General features: G+C 44.5%; 1 protein-coding gene across 2 annotated transcripts; it reads right to left on the reverse strand.

The window, feature by feature from the left end:
- Positions 1–1,036: 1,036 nt before the first annotated feature.
- On the reverse strand, positions 1,037–15,333 carry LOC146694329 (dehydrogenase/reductase SDR family member 11-like). 2 transcript variants are annotated; one of them, XM_085430496.1, is made up of 7 exons: positions 15,068–15,333; positions 3,218–3,427; positions 2,775–2,869; positions 1,957–2,086; positions 1,514–1,606; positions 1,364–1,429; positions 1,037–1,249 (listed from the first exon to the last, which is right to left on the reverse strand). In XM_085430496.1, exons 1-7 carry the CDS (start codon positions 15,197–15,199, stop codon positions 1,211–1,213), a joined length of 765 nt encoding a protein of 254 aa, XP_085286622.1. In that variant the 5' UTR covers positions 15,200–15,333; the 3' UTR covers positions 1,037–1,210. The 2 variants fall into 2 exon arrangements, with proteins under 2 accessions (XP_085286622.1, XP_085286623.1); XM_085430497.1 differs by lacking the exon at positions 15,068–15,333 and adding an exon at positions 13,884–13,905.
- Positions 15,334–19,631: the final 4,298 nt, after the last annotated feature.

Raw genomic sequence — 19,631 nt, forward strand, 5'->3', positions numbered from 1 at the left:
CCCAAAAACATGAAATAAATAAAACAGTAAGAATTTACACCACAAAACAAAACTTTAACAAAACTGAAACCAAACCCATGCAACACAATCATTTAAAACACAATAAAAAAATTATTAAAAACATGCAAATCGCAGCATATTAACGATCTGCCTTATAACTGAAAATCAAGGGTGGATGTAGAGAAAGACCCCTGTGGAAGCCAAAATCAGGGAAGGACGTTAATTGGTTAACTGATGTGCAGAAGGACATCATGAGAGACGGAGCTTGGATGAATGAGAGGTCAACAAGGTGTCTCTAACGGAGGTTCAAAAAACAGTCAAATGGACCACTGAAGAGCTGAAGTGATGTTCATGGGGAAGAAATGTTTATTTTTATCTGAATCATCATTATGGTGAAGATTGAAATCTTAATGCTAAATGAATTTTAAAATACATATGAAACCCTTACTGTACCCCAGAGATCTCTGTGAATTCATCAGGTAAGCGTTTACTCATTTTCTAATATTTGAACTGTGCCAAATGTATTTTTAACCAATTATATTTCATATATATTGTTGAACACTCAGTACAGTGATTCATATTGTAGATGTGTAACTGTGTAACTATGAGACACTTCAAAAATGTCATTAATTGAAGTTAGGAGCTTTATTGCATTATAATTGCATTATGACACAAATCATCAGTGCATGGGTCATTTAGCAAGTTACTAAATCTCTAACAACAATATTCAAAATATGTTACTTTAGTTATTAGGATTTTATTTAGCTTTTTTGTGAAAAGCTTCACTGAGCACATCAGACATTCTGTGTATTCTGAGACATTCAATATGTTTAAGTAACTCTGTTAACTAATATTCTCAGGACTTTACTTTCCCGTGTATTAGTCAGGTATTATATATTAACTTTACATTTTAATACTATTGTTGGCAGAGTGAAATATATTTTTGAGATAATGTTAAAATGACAATTAAATGTTTTCTACCATAAACTGTTGTTTATATCAGGTCTCCTTCAGTAAAATAAGAACACTCAACAAGCCCCCCACCATCATTTTATTTTATACATCAGTGAAAATTTTCAGTACAAACATAATAAACCAAACTGTTTATAAATGTAGTAAATTAAATTAAATTAAATTAAATTAAATTAAATTAAAGTAAAGTAAAGTAAAGTAAAGTAGGTTCATTCAGGGGGAATCATGTAGGTCAAACCTAAGCTTGCTCAGTGCCTTTCATCAGAACATCTCCAATCTGAAAGAAAGATGTTCTTATATATTATTATACACAAAGTATTGACAATTAAATAGTAGATGAGGAAAAACAATAAGTCAGAATAAAAAAAGCATTAAAATTAGAGAAAGTCACCTGAACATGAGGAGGAGCTCTGAGCACGTAGGTAACAGCATTGGCAACATCTATTGCTTCCAGAGGCTGTCAGAGAAGTGAAAAATGGTTAATAGTTGTATCTGAGTAACCATATCAGCAGTACACGAACAGTACGAATAATAATGTTACCTTATATGCAGAGTATGCACCAGCTGCTTTATCTGGATTGTCTTTGTAGAACCGTGATGCAAATTCAGTCTCCACTAAACCAGGAGAAATGCTCTGCAAAAAAAGATAAGATGAGATAAGATGAGATAAGATGAGATAAGATGAGATAAGATGAGATAAGATGAGATAAGATGAGATAAGATGAGATGAGATAAGATGAGATAAGATGAGATAAGATGAGATGAGATAAGATGAGATAAGATGAGATAAGATGAGATGAGATAAAACTTTATTAATCCCTCGGGTGGGTTTCTCTGGATAATGAAGGAATTTCAAGAAGCACCTTGTGTATATTATAACAGGTAATACTGCTGTCTCAGACACTTTGTGCATGTGTTTCTTAGAAGCTGATATTGGTGTTAAAGGCAGTCTTGGAGCTGGGTGCAGTGTTTTTAAAGCCTTACTGTGGCTCGGATATGGCTCTTTTCTGCACGCAGCTCCTGCCTCAGGCCCTCCGTCAGTGCGGTTACAGCATACTTTGTGGCGGTGTAGAAATGTAGATCAGCATGGGGGATCACACTATGCCCACACAAGCTGCAACAGAAGACAGTTCAGAAGAAGTCGTAACCTGGTCAGCATTTACCAACATGCACTCATCTGTAGGTTATTCTTTTAGAGACACGATTTGGAGTTTCTCATTGGCGTTTTTTTTTTTTTTATTTCCAGAGAGAAATACCTGGTGCTGACAGGTTTAATCAGCATTGTTTGCTTTCCTTTTTTTGGCTTGAATGCAACAGATAATCATTTGCTCCTTGTTATTGGGATAGAGCCATTGCCATTGTTATTACCCTCTTCTTTGCTTTTTCTATTGTTTGCTGTGAAAACAGTCTTCTGTGTAGTGTTGACAACTTTCATGGATGCTTCCTAGACTTTCGTAGGTGAACCAGTCATTGTTAACTTATTAGAATTTATAGCACCACTTTGGTTGCCAGGTCACTCTGATAAAAAGGGACTTCATGGTAAAATAAACATAATGATGCTAATACTGGAGGTTGCTATGTACCATGGCACAGATAGGGAGCATTGGCGTGTTTGGGTTGAATGTAAGGGAAAGTCCTGCCCTCCAGCTTTAACAAAAGGTCCACTGTGAGGTCCATTGTGTAGTGTTGTCATAATCAGAGACTGACTGTTTAATAAAGATTATAAGATATAGCCTTTGTTTAATAATTAAACCAATTTCACAAGCATACCCGTCACAAAGCATTATTAAATAAAACTGCACCTGTTGATGTTTATGATGTGCCCATCGTCCACGTTTCTCTCTTTCATTGACTGATAAGCTTCACGCGTGCAGATGCTCAGTGCAAGAACGTTCACCTGTAAGAGAAATAAACAACAAAGAAAATGTATCTGGAATCAACACCTCCAAATGGCACATCTACTTATTGCATCTCACACACAGTGGGTACAAAAATGCATTAAGACCACTGATCGGTGACCACACGCATCATGTTGTTACATTTTAATGACCTGTTGGGAAAACCTTCATGTGAATCTTACATTCAATTCAATTCAATTTTATTTATATAGCACCAAATCACAACAGCAGTTGCCTCGAGGCGCTTTATATTGTACAGTAGATCGTACAAGAATAGATACAGAGAAAAACCCACAGAAATCACACACTACAACATTCGTAGACCAAACCAAGATGTGAGCTCTTACATCCATCATGTTCTTCCAGCTGCTGGTTTTGCCACTTAGCAGAGGTTCTGGATGAGATAAGCCAGCGTTGTTGATGCACACGTCCACACCTTTGTGCTGCTCTTTGATCGCTGCAAACATGGCCAGAATCTCCTCCTCTTTGGTCAAATCGCACTTGAAAGGAAACAAAACACCAGGATGACCGGCACTCTGACACTCTGCTGCCAGTTTCTGAAACCAAGAAGAAAAAGATGACAGACTTTAGAATCCATTATGTGTTTTTAAAGTGTATGAATTTGCCATTCAAATGTTATTTTGCCACAGTCCTAGGTCTGTGACCCAGTGTTTTGGTTTAAGTTTTATTCCTTGAATTATTGTTCTCTGTTATATTATGTTTATAGTTCATGGTTTCTGTTCTTGTTCTGTGCCTCATGTTTGCTTGTCTCTGTGTGAAGCCCGTGTTTTTGAGCCTGTGTCAGTAAGTTCAGTCGGTGTATTTCCTGTTTTACTTTGCTAGTCTTCAGTCTGTGTGCGTCGGGTTCTGTTTTGCTGTCCTGTTTCACTGTGTTTCCCAGGTGTTTGCTCTTTGCCTTTTGCCTTTGCTGTAAAGTTACTGCAAATATGTAGATTGGAGTTTTCATTCTGGATATCAGAACTCAATAACTAACAGTGCATTTTCTTTTTAGCGTATCATCTGACTCTAGCATATTCTTCTGTCATGCCAATTAACCTTCACTACATCCATGAATCTTCTCTGTGGTCTTCTTCTTTACTTTCTGCCTGGAACTCTATATTCCATATCCTTTGTCCTATATATCCGTATAAATGATGACACTGGACGCAGCGTGTTCGGGTGATGTGTTCCAACTTTACTCGTAACCCGGAAGCTCCCCCCACACACAGCCTTATGGGAACAGTAGTCTACCGCTACACCTCCTCCTTCTAGCTAAAGACATACTTCATAACGTCTCAAACAGCTCACTAGAACAGAAATGGGGAACATCATGAAACATGAAAATTATACACATCCCTCATTTGTTCACTTACATTTAAACAAAACACATTATTGTAAACATCTCTGACAGCTTAACCCAGCTTTGAATAGGGCATGAATGGATAACTTCAGAGAATTACACATCCAGTCTTTCAGGAGGTCTCACCACTCGACCAGATCTGGTAATAGTCCCTGTTGGTCTGAGGTGGCTCCTATTTCTCCTCAGAAAACCCCTGTCTGTCTCTACCACATAGGATCTGGGAGCACTGGCAGGTCCAACTACTGCTCCGGTAGTTCCTTCCGTGGTAATCCACACTTTCTGTCCTGACGATAGTTCCGGAAGTGGTCTGACTCTATGTCTGCGGTTGTAGTGTTTTGCCTGCTCACGCCTCCCCTCCTCATCTTTTTTTCGAAAAGCCTGTAGGTCAGGCCACCTTGGCACCAGCTTTGCCACAGCCTGTGGCAGCGTGGTCCGCAGGTGTCTCCCCATAAGCAACTGCGCCGGCGAGAGCCCATGTTCCAGTGGGGTGGCCCTGTACGCTAGCAGTGCTCTGGTGTAGTCACAGTCCTTTTTCCACAAGTCTTTAATGGTACGAACAGCGCGTTCTGCCTCCCCGTTGGCTTGGGGGTACCTAGGGCTGCTCGTTTCATGTGCGAACTGGTACTCTTTGGCAAAGTGCTTGAACTGTTCTGATGAAAATTGTGGCCCGTTATCCGATACCACAGTCTCGGCAACACCATGTCTTGCAAAGGCTTCTTTTACAGCATTAATAGTGACCTCTGCAGTTGTGTGTCTCAGTTCAGCTATCTCAATGTACCTTGAGAAAAAATCAATAATCAGCAGGAAGTGTTTCTTTGACCACTCGAACAGATCCATGCCGACTTTTTGCCATGGGCGGTCGGGAACAGGAGTTGCCAGCATTGGTTCACGGCACTGTAACCTATGTTTTTGACATGTTTCGCACCTGTCTACCATTTGACGTATTTGGGTTGAGATGCCCGGCCACCACACAGACTCTTTTGCTCTGGCCCTGCATTTTGAAACGCCCTGGTGGCCTTCATGCAAACGTGACAAAACCTCCGCTCTCATTTGAGGTGGTATCACAAGTCTCTCCCCTTTCATGAGAAGACCATGGACTAGATTGAAGTCCATTCTGTATTGCCAGTATCCCTTTAACTCTGGAACTAGTTTACCTTTTTCTGGCCAGCCTGTCCCACATTGATACACCACCTTTCTACACAGGTCATCCATTTCCTGCGCCAACTTAATCTCCTCCAGCCTTTTATCTGTTGCTGGGAGATGGGAAACTACACCGTCCACGAAAACCTCCACCTCTTTTTCCAGCTGAAGATCCCCAGCAGGAGGCCCTGCCAGCGGTGCTCGTGAGAGAGCATCAGCAGTGACAAGGTTTTTCCCTGGAACATGGACAATGGTGAAAGTAAAGCGCAGCAGCCTGAGGCGGAATCTCAGGATGCGTGGAGGCAGGTCATCCAGGCCTCTTGTGCTCAGAAGAGGGACCAGGGGTTTGTGATCTGTGATTAGAGTGAACTGTAAGCCCATGAGGTAAGATGACAGTCGTTCACACGCCCACGTTACAGCTAGTGCCTCCTTTTCTATCTGCGCGTAGCGTTTCTCTGTGTCTGTGAGACCTCTTGAGATATATGTGACCGGTCGCCAGGAGTTGTCAGACTGTTTCTGAGTGAGAACAGCCCCGACACCGTATGGCGATGCATCTGCAGCGACTCGTGTATCTGCTGAGTTGGAGTACTGAGCGAGCACTTCTGGAGAGCTTAATATCCCTTTTAGTCTCCTAAATGCTGTTTCCTGTGGCTCCGCCCATATCCAGTCATTTCTGTCTTTTAGCAGTTCCTTTAATGGTGTGGTGATTGTGGCTAATTGTGGCATAAACTTGGCAAGATAGTTGGCCATGCCCATGAGACGGCGCACATCTTCCACACTCTGAGGCTGCGGCAGCTGCTGGATTGCTGTTATCTTGTTGGGATCAGCCTCAATGCCTGTTGCTGACACTTTGTGTCCCACAAAGATTATTTGACTTTTAGCAAACTCACACTTCTCATTCAGAGTGAGACCCTCCTTATGAAACATTTGGAGCACACAGTGCAACCTCTGGTCGTGCTCCTGCCTGTCTCTGCCGTATACAAGCACATCATCGGCGTGACAAATCACCCCTTCAAAATCTTCCAGCATCTGTGACATTCGCCTTTGGAAATGTTCCGGCGCCGATGCAATGCCAAAAGGAAGGCGGTTGAACTGAAACCTTCCAAAAGGCGTGATGAAGGTAGTGAGTGGCCTTGACTCTGGCGTGAGCGGAATTTGCCAGAATCCAGACCGGGCGTCGAGCTTTGTGAACACTTTAGCATCTTTCATCATCGCTAGTGTTTGATCTACTGCTGGGAGGATGTGTCTTTCTCTTTTGACTACTGTGTTCAGGGGTGTGAGGTCCACACATATTCTGGGGGGCTTTCCTGCTGGTCTGGGGACCACTACCATGCCAGAACACCACTCTGTAGGCTCAGTGACTTTGGAGATAACACCCATTTCTTCCATTCTGTGCAGCTCATTTCTCACTGCATCTCTGAGGGGAAGAGGAACACGTCTTGGGGCAGATAGGGCTATTGGTACAGCTCCTTGCTCTATCTCAATGTGATAAGGCTCCCTCAGCACGCCTAAACCTTTAAAAACGTCTGGGTATGCTGCCCTGAAGTCTGTCACCGATTCCTCTACTGTGCTTACTCTGTACACAAGACCCAGAGCCTCACACGCTGGCCTGCTTAGCAGTGGCTGTACTAGACCTGACACAAGGTAGACGTCTTTTTTTTTTTTTTTTTCTTAAATGACATCAGAAACAGCAGTATGCGACATTACGTGATGGCAGAGCTTCAGTTCATCCTTTGTCTTTTTTTTTTTTTTTTTTTTTTTTTATAAATAGGACAGGGGGAATGAATGAGAGAAAGAGGGGGAGAGAAAGAAAGAAAACCAAAGGGGAGAAGAGACGGTGAGAGGGGGGGGGAAGAGAGAGAAAAAAAAAAAAAAGAACTCCTGGGTCACCTGTATGGAGAAAAAAAAAAACAAACAAAAAAAACAAACAGAGGAGACAGCAAACAACAAAGCGCAACATAATAATAGAGAAAACAAAGCACCATCACAATAAACTAGCTAGTCATAGATATCAATATTTACTAAATAATAAACGATATTGTGCAGCACGCAAGATAGACAGCGCACAGTGTGCTTTGAGGCAGCAGCCAAGAAAGCTTTAGTCCGCGTCTGTGAATACCCATGTGTGCATACCTGTGTGGATCAGCATGCTTGCATTCCAAAGGTTTCTCCATGTAATGATCTGCTAGGGAGTGTGGGGGGGCCACAGCCCCGTCCTCCAGGGTGTGAAGCGGGTATGGAGGAGATCAAAACTCCAGACATCCAGAGGCCCCCAGAACACAAGAGACCATGGAAGACCAACAGAGGGGCAGCCGCGCCACTGTTCCAGTAAGAGCTGAGGAGAGTCCCAGATGAGGGCTCACTCAGCAGCCGCGGAGCAGAAGCCAGGGGGGGTTGCAGTGACGCGCCCGTGAGCTCCGCCGGCAGCCAGCCAAAAACACGTTTCCTACTGCAACAGACCGTGCTCGGTCACTCAGGCACAGCTGGGGGCCGGCGGAGCTCACGGGCGCGTCACTGCAACTCCCCCTGACTTCTGCTCCGCGGCTGCTGGGCGAGCCCTCATCTGGGACAAGGTAGACGTCTTGAGAAACACTGCGCCCTTTTACTGCTAGCTGTGCCTCGAAGCAGCCTTTAACATTAAGTGGGTTACTGCCCGGCCCTAGTAACTTCTTTCTGGGTCTCTGCAGCTTACCATCCCTGTCTGGACTGTACAAACCCTCTGGAATAGATGTAACATCCGCCCCTGTGTCAAGTTTAAAATATACATTTTCCCCATTTAACTTGACCTTTTGCACCCAGGGCTGTGACCTCCCAGTCTCTACTTCACCCAAGAACACACAATCCTCGCTGTCTGCATCTTTCTGATTTTCTGTCACTTCGCGTAGTGCTGTAGCTTCACTACTGCGACAGACCGCAGCAAAGTGCCCTTTTTTCTGACATTTTCGACACTGTACCTCTTTGGCTGGACATTCTTTCCATGAGTGTTTGTTCTTGCGACCACAGCGGCCACATTCCTTTCCACTTTGTTTGATTGGCTTTTGTTCCTTCTTCTGCCACGTCTGCGTTTTCCCGCGTGTTGTATTTGTCCGTATTGTGTCCATGTTCAGTGTTTTCTCCACTGCCGCGCTGCTGTGAAGTATTGATTGTTGTTTCTTTACCGTTTCGCTCTGCCTAACTTTCTCAATGGCTTTAGCAAGAGTCAACTCTGAGTCCATTTGCAGCAGCTCGGACAGTCTTTTGTCTTTTATGCCAACTACAATTCTGTCCCTTATGAGTTCGTCTTTGAGTGCTCCAAATGCACAATTTTCTGCAAGTTTGTGCACAGCAGTGATGAACGACTCTGTACTTTCCCCTTCCTGTTGCCGTCTGGAGTTAAACTGTGCTCTTTCAAAAATTACGTTGTGTTTTCCTACGTAATGTTTGTCAAATGCCTCTTTGACAGTTGCATATTTCTTTTTATCTGCATCGCACAGTGGTAAAACTGCCAAAACATCATCAGCAGCGTCTCCCATAGCGTACAGGAGTGCATTAACTTGATACTTGTTGTATGTTCACCAGTATGATAATGATGAAGCAGTAATCTCAGTTAACGTGGTTTTATTAACCAGCACAGCAGCAGAGAACTTACATGCTTGGATTCAATAACGGAATCGCGCCTATACCACTCAAAACATACACACACCTACACGGAGGTACGGCAAGCGGATTAGGACAAAAATACCAAACTAACAGCAGGTTATCTACATCCCCCTTCTTTAGTACATCCCCAACCGGACATAAAGTTTAATGCATACTGAATAATAATAATCACAGCATAAAAGGTGACATACGCTGACCCTTAGGAACATTTAAATTTGCAACCAGATGGAAGAAATAAACATGACAAGAATATCATTTTGCTGTATAAAGTTAAATATGATTACTACTGAAAATCACCTCAAACAGAATTTAACTTGAAGCATTGACATCAGTTACTGATGGCTCAAACATCAAACCTGAAAATGTTCTGTGTTTTAACTAGTACCCAATTAATCCTTATATCTTGGATTTGGTTTGCACACACGACCAAAGCGTGTCCTGTAAACACCATCACTCTTGGAAGGTCTTGGAGAATGCAAAACATCAGAAGAGCTCTCAACATGAGTGCTGTCTTTAAACTGTTCTACATCATTGTTTTCACCCACAACCTGCAGTCCATCATAATGATGATGATCAGTGTCTTTCTGAACAGTAACAGGCTCAGACACAGGCAATATGTGTCTGCGATTTCTCCTGTAAGTGTTTCCATCTGACTGTACCAGGTAGGATCTAGGTTCTTTACAAAGTTCCTTTACCACACCTGTGCGGTCATAACCCTGTGGGGTCTGTAACCTCACTACTTGTCCTTTGTTGAGAGGTGGAAGTGGTCGGCTGGATCTGTCATAACAGACCTTCTGAGTCAGTCTCTTGTTGAGTAGTTGGGCTTTCACTCTCTCAGATTCAAGGTGTTGTGGTTCGAGCAGTTTCGTTGTGATTGGGAGCGTAGTTCGAGTCTGTCTGGATAGAAGTCGTTCTGCAGAGGAACCCAGGTTCACATCACGTGGAACATTCCTGAGGTTCAGCAGGTTGAGAAATACATCAGTGCCATCTCTGTGTGACTTCTCCATCAGCTGTTTAGCACTGCGCACTGCTCTCTCAGCAAGCCCATTGGATTGAGGATACTCTGGACTGCTGGTGACATGTTGAAAGTCCCACTGTGAAGCGAAGTCTTTGAAACGCTGGCTTGTAAACTGCCTGCCATTGTCTGAGATCAGAGTGTGTGGAGCACCATGAACTGAGAAGTGTCTTTTCAGCTTTTTGATGACTGTCGCTGATGTCAAATCCTTTAGCAGGTCAATCTCAAACCAGCCTGAGTATGAGTCGACTACTACTAAATAGTGCTGACAGTGCCACTCAAAGATATCTGTAGCCACAGTTGACCAAGGAAGCTCTGGAACTTCATGCAGATGAAGGGGCTCTTTTTGTTGATGAGGTTTAGTGCTGTTACACACCGAGCAGGAAGTAACTGTTTGTTCAATATCTCTTGACATGAACGGCCAGAAGACGATCCCCCGTGCTCTCCGCTTGGTAGCTTCTACGCCGGGATGTCCTCTGTGCATGATGGTGATGTAGTCTCCTTGCAGTGATTTTGGGATCACAGCTTTGGAACCTTTAAGAATGATGCCATCATCCACAATCAGCTCATCCCTGAAAGGAAAATATGGATGAACTGCTGTGGGAAGGTTGTGGAGTCGTTGTGGCCAACCATGTTTGATGAACGAGCTGAGCGCTTGCAGTGTCTCATCCTCAGCTGTGTGTCCTTTAAGTTCCTCCAGGCGTGAAGAAGAGATGCAGCTCACCGTCATGACATCAAAGTTGTCCTCTTCTTCAGGCTGCTGGAAAGTGGAGCTGTTGGGAGCACGAGACAGTGTGTCAGCCAGATACATGTGTTTTCCACATTTATATGTGAGGGTGATGTTGTATTTTTGGAGCCTTAACAACATCCTCTGTAATCTGGCTGGTGCAGCGTGAATAGGTTTCTTTAGTATGGTGACCAGTGGCTGATGGTCTGTTTCTACGACCACAGGCTTGCCATATATGTAGTCATGAAACTTTGTACATGCGAAAACAACAGCCAGCAGCTCCTTTTCTATCTGAGCATATCTGGTTTCAGTGTCTGTCAGAGTACGTGAAGCATATGCCACAGGTCGCCCTTCCTGTAAGCAAGCTGCACCAAGACCATACTGTGATGCATCGCACGTTAGTGTCACAGGTTTGCTGACATCATAATATGACAGAACAGGTGGATTAGACATGTGCTCTTTAAGTGCTTTGAACGCAGTCTGATGTTGTGTGTCCCACATCCACTCGCTGTCCTTGTGTGTGAGCTGTCGCAGAGGAGCTGACAGATGGCTGAAGTTTGGAATGAATTTTCCAAGATAATTGACCATCCCCAGGAACCTCTGCAGGGCTTGGACATCTGTTGGAACTGGCATCTCTCTGATTGCGGCTGTTTTGGAAGGGTCTGCTTTAAGCCCCTCGCTTGTGAAAATGTGTCCGACATAACTGACCTGATTCAGCCGGAATTTGCACTTTAATGGGTTTAGTCGCAGGTTTACTTCTCTGGCACGATCAAGGACTTTTCTCAGGTTGTCGTCATGTTCTTTCATGGTTCTTCCGCCGATGAGTATATCATCAACAATAATGGCACATGGATACCCAGCGAATATCTGCTCCATGGCTCTCTGAAACACCTCGCTGGCAGCGTTAAGACCAAAAGGCATTCTGAGGAACCTGAAACGACCAAAACAAGTGCTGAAGGTGGTTAGCATGGATGATTTTTGATCCAATGACACCTGCCAAAAAGAGTTCTTAGCATCCAAAACAGAGAACACAGTAGCGTTTGACATTATTGCAGCCACTTCTTCTACTGTGCGCATGGGATGGTGTGGTCTTTTCAGAGCAGTGTTTAAATCTCGAGGATTTATGCATATCCTGATTTCATCTTTGCCCTTCTTGTTGGTGGCTACCATGGAAGACACCCAGTCCGTCGGCTCTGAGACGGGAGTAATGACGCCTAATTTCTCCATCCTGACCAGCTCTGCCTTGACCCTGTCTTTCATGGCCAAAGGGATGCGATGTGCTGGGCGAACAACTGGTTTCACATCTGGGTTCAGTGTCATGCGATAGGTGACTGGCAACCTCCCAAGCTCATCAGAAAATAAGTCGCTGTATTCTGTGATAAGCTGTTGTGACAGGTCATCTGCAGACATGCTCAATTGGTGGACGTCATTGCTGAATGATACAAGTCCCATTTCTCTGCATGCACATAGTCCAAGTATTGGCTGAACATCTTCATTAATAACAAAGAATGATAGCACATGTGGCTGCCCATGCAGAAAACACTGCAGCTTAATTACACCTGAGGTTTGAATCTTGCTGCCTCCAAATGCTACTAGGTTAACGGACTTGGGGTGTGCTTTCATTTGTTTATCTGCTCTTATAATGTTAACCGTTTTCTTGGGAAGCACATTACATTTAGCACCTGTGTCCACCTTCATTTCAACAGGAATCCCATTAATCTGCACGGTGACAAAAACTTCCTCTTTGTGTTCCACATCCACATCAGTCGCATGGATTGCATATTGCAGATTTACACCATCAACGTAGAATGTGTCGTCTCCGCTGTCATCAGCTTGGTCTGGTTCCACATGATGAACTGACTTTCTGTGTCTTGCTACGTTTTGGGTAGGCCGAACAGCTCTGCACCGTTTCTTAAAGTGATTCCACTTTTTGCATGCATGACACTGCTGCCCAAAAGCTGGACATTTGCTCTTTTTTGCAGCATGAGCACCCCCACAGTTAGTACAGTTAGTGACATGCTGTGTTTCAGACCTGTCTCCTTGTATTTTCTTGTTATCTCCTCTGTGCTTTCTCGTAAATGTGGGCTGGAGCACATCAACATTTGATGCAGATTGTTGAGGAAAAGCAAGTGTTTTATTATGCTCTTCAGTCATTTCATGAATCTGGCAGACAGATATGGCTTTTGCTAGCGTTAAATCACTATCACGCAGTAGCACTTTCCTTAAATTGTCATTGTTGATGCCACAAACTAGTCTGTCTCTTATTAGTTCTTCACTCAGATCACCAAATCTGCAGCTTTTTGCTTTAATCCGTAAATCACTTACATAGGATTCAACAGTCTCGCCAGTCCTCTGATTCCGCGTGTTGAACTTGTGTCTTTCCATCGTGACATTGGTTTGAGGGCTGCACGTTTCTCTGAATTTCCTTTTGAGGCACTCAGGATCCTCCTTCGATTCTGCAGGAATGAGGACTCGTCCTCCCTCGCCGGGCTCTCTCACTTCTGGCGCGTAAACAAAAGACCGCTCCCGTTCTATAGCTTCGGGACCTGCTAAGTTGAGCAATATGTAGGCTTGTGTGCGCGCTGGCTTGTCAGAGTGTGCCGCCGCTATAAAAATGTCATACTCTTGCTCAAAAATGCGCCAATTTTCAGCAACATTACCATCGAAAACAAGCGGGTCGGGCCTCCTGAATCCTTCCGCCATGTTGTCTGCAGTCCGGATACAAAAAACGCACCCACAAAATAGACTTGAGACGGGGAAAAAAAACACCGTCAACTACGAAGTACGTGTTCCGTCGCTTCTGACACCATGTTGTATGTTCACCAGTATGATAATGATGAAGCAGTAATCTCAGTTAACGTGGTTTTATTAACCAGCACAGCAGCAGAGAACTTACATGCTTGGATTCAATAACGGAATCGCGCCTATACCACTCAAAACATACACACACCTACACGGAGGTACGGCAAGCGGATTAGGACAAAATACCAAACTAACAGCAGGTTATCTACAATACTCGTCTGATTTGTTATCAAGAGCAGTTGCAATGCGAAATCTTTCGAACCTTCTGATCCACTTTGGCCATTCGGCAGGATGAGAAAAGTCAAATGTTTCTGGGGGTGTTATTTGTACCGTGGTCGCCATCGTGACGTGTGGATCCCTGGCTTCCTCGCGTTCAGAATCCAAGCTTTCCGGTGCGCCGACCTCGTCTCCTCCTTCCGACATGTGAAGCTCGTGCTCGACCGCGCGCGCGCACGCGCCCTGTTGCTAGCGCCGGTCACAGCCTCGGCCACGCTTCACCTGCTTGCCGGTCTTGTTCGGGTTATCGATGCGAAAACTTCTCTCGCAGTTAACTGCACCGTACTGTACTCGAAAAAGAAGAAGAAGAAAAAAAAACTGTGGAGACCGCCGTTCGCACTTCTGACACCACGTATAAATGATGACACTGGACGCAGCGTGTTCGGGTGATGTGTTCCAACTTTACTCGTAACCCGGAAGCTCCCCCCACACACAGCCTTATGGGAACAGTAGTCTACCGCTACAATATCCACTATCCTTCCTCTGCACATTTCCATACCCTCTCAGCCTTGCATCTCTAACTTTGTCTCCAAACAGTTCAATGTGAGTTGTTCTTCTGATATTCGCATTTCTTCCTTCTCCGTCATATCAGTCAGCTGCCTCCCTTTACTAGTCACAGTTCCATCATTTAAAATCCTTATTCTCACTTCAAAAAGAATCTTAGCAGCTTGTCTGTGTTTAGGTGTTCTACTACCTTGTGTGTGTTGTCTGGACCTTCCCAGTGTGAACATCTCACAATGGGCATATTTCATTGGCCTAATAATCACTATATTATGGAGGAGTGTGATTATATGATGATACCTACAAAAACATTTTTATCTTGCTGTGAACTGAACATTCGGTACACTTTACACAAGAAAATCAAAAGAACTGTACAAAGGCAAATCAATGAGAGTAATGAGAGTAAAAAAAAAATACAAATTTTTCTTGTATTTTTTTTTCTTTCTTTTGCGTAAGTTGTTAACAATAGAGTCACAGAGTTTGATTTACAGAGCTATAATACAGGGTGTGCTGGCTGCTGGCCAGCCTCTCTATGTTATGTAAGTCTGACACAGCTGGAAATGTTATGCAAAACGGTAACTTTAACATCACAATTTACTTCTCTGCTCGAGTCACTCATATACACAAATACCCGGTATGCCAGATAAGAGCATACCGGGTATTTGCCGACGCAGTCCAGCCCTGTATAGAGGTTAAATTACTCTATGCGTAAACTGAGTTTTCACTTCAAAACAAACCTGGATTTTTCCGACGTCCCTGGCGCAGCCCATTACTTTCATTCCGAGCCGGACCAGCTCTACTGCCACAGCCGCTCCAATCCCAGCCGAGGCTCCGGTCACCAGAGCCACTCTGCCCCTCCAGCGCTCCATCACAGCCCGGACACCGGTAACCTACTACACGCACGAAAAGCACCACAAGTATGAAGAATCTGCCGCAGAATGACCCCGGAGCGTCAGCTGTAATGCATCGATGAGGAGTCGATGTACTGTATACACACGACCAAGGTTGTCCGTTCTGTGTGCTGCGTTAAAGTCATGTTCACACTGTAGGAGAAAAAAGTTTTCTGTAGTGATAAAATGCAACATGTAACAAATGTAACAAAAATATTAAATTAAATTAAACTATTTCTGTCTGTTTCGGCTCTTCCTGCACATATTTGCATAGGTAAATGCCACTTTGAAATCCACAGAACAGTTCGTAGCTGTTGCTTCACTTTCATTTGCAATGTACACTAGTCTCTATTTATTTATTTTTGTCATGGTTTCCCTTGGCCCAGTATATTTCTCTCTTAAAAATCAGACACCGACGTGGCACTTAGAGCATGCTGAGATTAAATCTATACATCTACAGAGATGCAGCGTAACAACAGTTTAAGTTTAATATTTAAGAGACAAAAAAGACCTCTAAAGTCATTATTTTGTTTCTTTTTAAATCAAATTTGTTAACCTGGATGGTTCCTACTAATAACTGTCCAGCATTCTAAGAAGGGTTTTCCTGTCACAGAAGGTTCAAGAGCAGAGAAGCAAACAGATTAAAAAACGACTGAAACCAAACTCTTTATTCCACAGATGAAATATTTCCAAGCACAATGAACAGACGCAAACACACCAGAGTCCTGAGATAAGATAAGATAAGATAAGATAAGATAAGATAAGATAAGATAAGATAAGATAAGATAAGATAAGATAAGATAAGATAACCTTTATTAGTCCCACACGTGGGAAATTTGTTTTGTCACAGCAGGAAGTGGACAGTGCAAAAGTTATGAGGCAAAAATTAGAATACAATAAGAATAAATACAGTACACAACTGTACAGAATAGAATAAAATAAAATACTATATACAGTAGAATAAAATAAAATAAATATACAATAAGATAAAAATAGAATACAAATACAAATTCTATATACAACTGAGTAAAAATACAACGATGACAGAAAGGATTATTGCACTTAGTATTATTGCATATGTATGGATGTGTGTGCTTGATCAGTTAAAGTCTTTATTATGGAGTCTGACAGCAGTGGGGAGGAAAGACCTGCGAAATCTCTCCGTCCCACACCGTGGGTGCCGCAGTCTCCCACTGAAGGAGCTGCTCAGTGCTGTCACAGTCTGCTGCATGGGGTGGGAGATGTTGTCCAACAGGGATGACAGCTTAGCCGCCGTTCTCCTGTCACTCACCACCTCCACTGGGTCCAGAGGGCATCCTAGAACAGAGCTGGCCCTTCGGATCACCCTGTTCAGTCTCTTCCTGTCCCCAGCAGAGATGCTGCCGCCCCAGCAGACCACACCATAAAAGATAGCAGAAGCCACAACAGAGTCATAGAAGGTCTTCAGGAGTGGGCCCTCCCACTCCTGAGTGAGGCCTGCGCTTGAGCAGGTCATGTTGATGATAAGTAATAAATGGGTATAAAATCCTATTGGTCGGTTCCTTCTTGGAAAACATTCCATTTCCAACATTTCTTGGAAAAGCACTCAGAAGTCACAGTATTTATTGTATTTGTTTTTAAAGCAGTGTAGTATAAAAGGTTGATTCTTAGTTCAAACATTTTCCCTTGATTTTTTTCCTTCTGGCTGCAATGAATTTTTAAAACAATCTTATTATTTTTTAGGTCTTAATATATGATCCTAAAAAAGCAGAGCATTCCGTGTGTCACGGCCCGAGGCCTCTCATCAGAAGGGTGAAAGGTACCCTTCCAACGTGTTTAAAACAGGGCACCTACTTTTATTTGTAGACCTTATATGAACTCTGGGCTATGTTGTGGGATTGTCTTTATTATGTAGTTTAGATTAAGATGGTTTAAAGTTACTTGCTATGTGGTTTACAAACGTTATGGGTTCTTTATGGGCATTTGAGTATTCAACTACTTTTGTTTGTATTTAGAAGTGATGGGCCATTGGACTCTAACTGCCAGTTACCTCTATCTGAATTCTGTACATCATTAATACACGTTCAATTCCTTTTCTCGTAATTTTTTTTTATAACTAACGTATTAGTAATTAGACTCTGCAACCATGTTCTACCGTTTTGTGCTAGTCCTGGTCGTTTTTCTCAGTTTATTTCTACTTTTTTCACCCGTGTCTGGGGACCCAGAGCAGAGATCCTTTGTTTACAGTAAGGATCAGCTGTTAGCGCTGAGTCCTGCAGCGGTACTGCCGGCGGACAGACCCGATATTCCCAGCGAGCTGAGGAGGAAAAGACGGGGGTGTCGTGCTGGGAAGGAGCGCCGTCGCCCGAGAAGGAGACGTTATCGACCATCTCTTCCTTCTGTAATTATTGGAAACGTAAGATCTTTGCCCAATAAGATGGATGAGCTCATGTCGCTAACCTGGTCACAGAGGGAGTACCGGCAATGTAGCATCATGATGCTAACGGAGTCGTGGCTAACATCGCTAACTCCGGACACAAGCGTGACACTACCGGGATTCCAGCTGCTGCGAGCGGACAGGACCAGAGACAGCGGTAAGAGGAAAGGAGGGGGACTGGCAGTTTTTGTGAACGACAGATGGTGTAACCCTGGGCACATCACTGTAAAAGAGCAACTCTGCAGCAGAGACATTGAGCTGTTAGCCGTTAGCATGCGTCCGTACTACCTGCCCCGGGAGTTCTCGCATGTTATCGCGATAACAGCGTATGTCCCCCCCCTCGGCCAACGCGGATGCATCCTGTGACTCTCTCCACTCTGTGGTCAGCAGACTGCAAACACAATCACCGAGAGCCCTTCTCATAATATCAGGGGACTTCAATCATGCCTCACTGGACTCCACACTGCCCACCTTCACCCAGTATGTGACCTGCCCAACCAGAGTCAATAAAACACTGGACTTACTGTATGCCAATGCAGAAGAGGCATACAGTTCATCACCTCTCCTTCCCCTGGGCAGATCTGATCACAACCTGGTGCACCTTGTCCCTGTGTATGAGCCCTTAGTGCGCAGGGAGCCACCAGCCACCCGCACAGTACAGAGATGGTCAGAGGAGAGCGAGGAGGCTCTTAAGGACTGTTTTGAGTCGACTGTGTGGGAGGTGATTTGTGATGACCACGGTGAGGACATCGACAGCCTTACTACATGCATTACTGACTATATAAACTTCTGTGTGGATAACACTGTACCTACCAGGACTGTACGGTGTTTCTCCAACAACAAACCTTGGATTACCCCAGAAATTAAAACCGTCCTCAAGCAGAAGAGGAGGGCCTTCAAATCCAGAGACAAAGAGGAGTTGAAAAGGGTGCAGAGAGAGCTGAGGGGACTGATAAGGAATGGGAAGGAGAGCTACAGGCAGAAGATGGAGAACCAGCTTCAGCAAAACAATGTTGGTGAAGTCTGGAGAGGCCTCAGAACCATCTCGGGCCACAAACAGCAGAACTCTCTGCCTGGGAATGATGTGACGTGGGCAAATGAACTGAATCATTTCTTCAACAGATTTGATTCAGCCATGAGGCAGTCTGCAACATCGGCTGCAGACTCACCCACCCCCACTGCTGCTGTTCCACCTCAGACACTTCACACCTCCTCTATTCACCCTGCTCACTCCCCCCCACCCCCAACAACAGCATCCAATACACACTCAACACAAGGCTCCAGCCTGTCTCTCTCAACCACCCAGGTTAGGAGGGAACTGAGGAGGATTAATGGCAAGAAGGCAGCGGGTCCAGATGGCATCAGCTCGAGGGTCGTCAGGTCCTGCGTGGACCAACTGTGTGGGGTGATGGAGCACCTCTTCAACCTGAGCCTGAGGTTGGGAAGAGTCCCACAGCTCTGGAAAACCTCCTGTGTTGTACCAGTGCCAAAGACTTCACGCCCCAAGGACCTCAACAGCTACAGGCCGGTGGCTCTGACATCCCACCTGATGAAGACCCTGGAGCGGTTGGTCCTGGCTCAGCTTCGGCGCCTAATAAGCTCATCACTGGACCCACTTCAGTTTGCCTACCAGCCTGGCATTGGAGCGGATGATGCCGTCATTCACCTCCTACATCGTTCCCTCGCTCACCTGGAGACCGCTGGAAGCACTGTGAGAATCATGTTCTTTGATTTCTCCAGTGCCTTCAACACCATTCTTCCCTCGGTTCTAAAGGACAAGCTGGTGAACTCTGGAGTGGACCATCACCTCACTACCTGGATCCTGGACTACCTCACCGACCGACCACAGTATGTGAGGACTCAGGGCTGTGTGTCGGACAGGGTCGTCTGCAGTACGGGGGCCCCACAGGGAACGGTTCTGGCTCCGTTCCTCTTCACCATCTACACTGCAGACTTCTCCCACAATTCCACCCAGTGCTTCCTGCAGAAGTTCTC

The sequence above is a fragment of the Copadichromis virginalis genome, linkage group LG14 (assembly GCF_057382275.1).
Source record: "Copadichromis virginalis isolate Kocher_CV1m ecotype Utaka linkage group LG14, C_Virginalis_male_GT1.1, whole genome shotgun sequence".
Lineage (NCBI taxonomy): Eukaryota > Metazoa > Chordata > Actinopteri > Cichliformes > Cichlidae > Copadichromis > Copadichromis virginalis.

Coding starts and splice junctions, on each gene's coding strand:
- LOC146694329 (XM_085430496.1), bottom strand. CDS start 15,199: ATGGAGCGCTGGAGGGGCAGAGTGGCTCTGGTGACCGGAGCCTCGGCT. Junction 3,428..15,067: donor GGGACGTCGGAAAAATCCAG/GTTTGTTTTGAA, acceptor TCTTGGTTTCAG/AAACTGGCAGCAGAGTGTCA. Junction 1,250..1,363: donor GAGCTCCTCCTCATGTTCAG/GTGACTTTCTCT, acceptor TCTTTCTTTCAG/ATTGGAGATGTTCTGATGAA.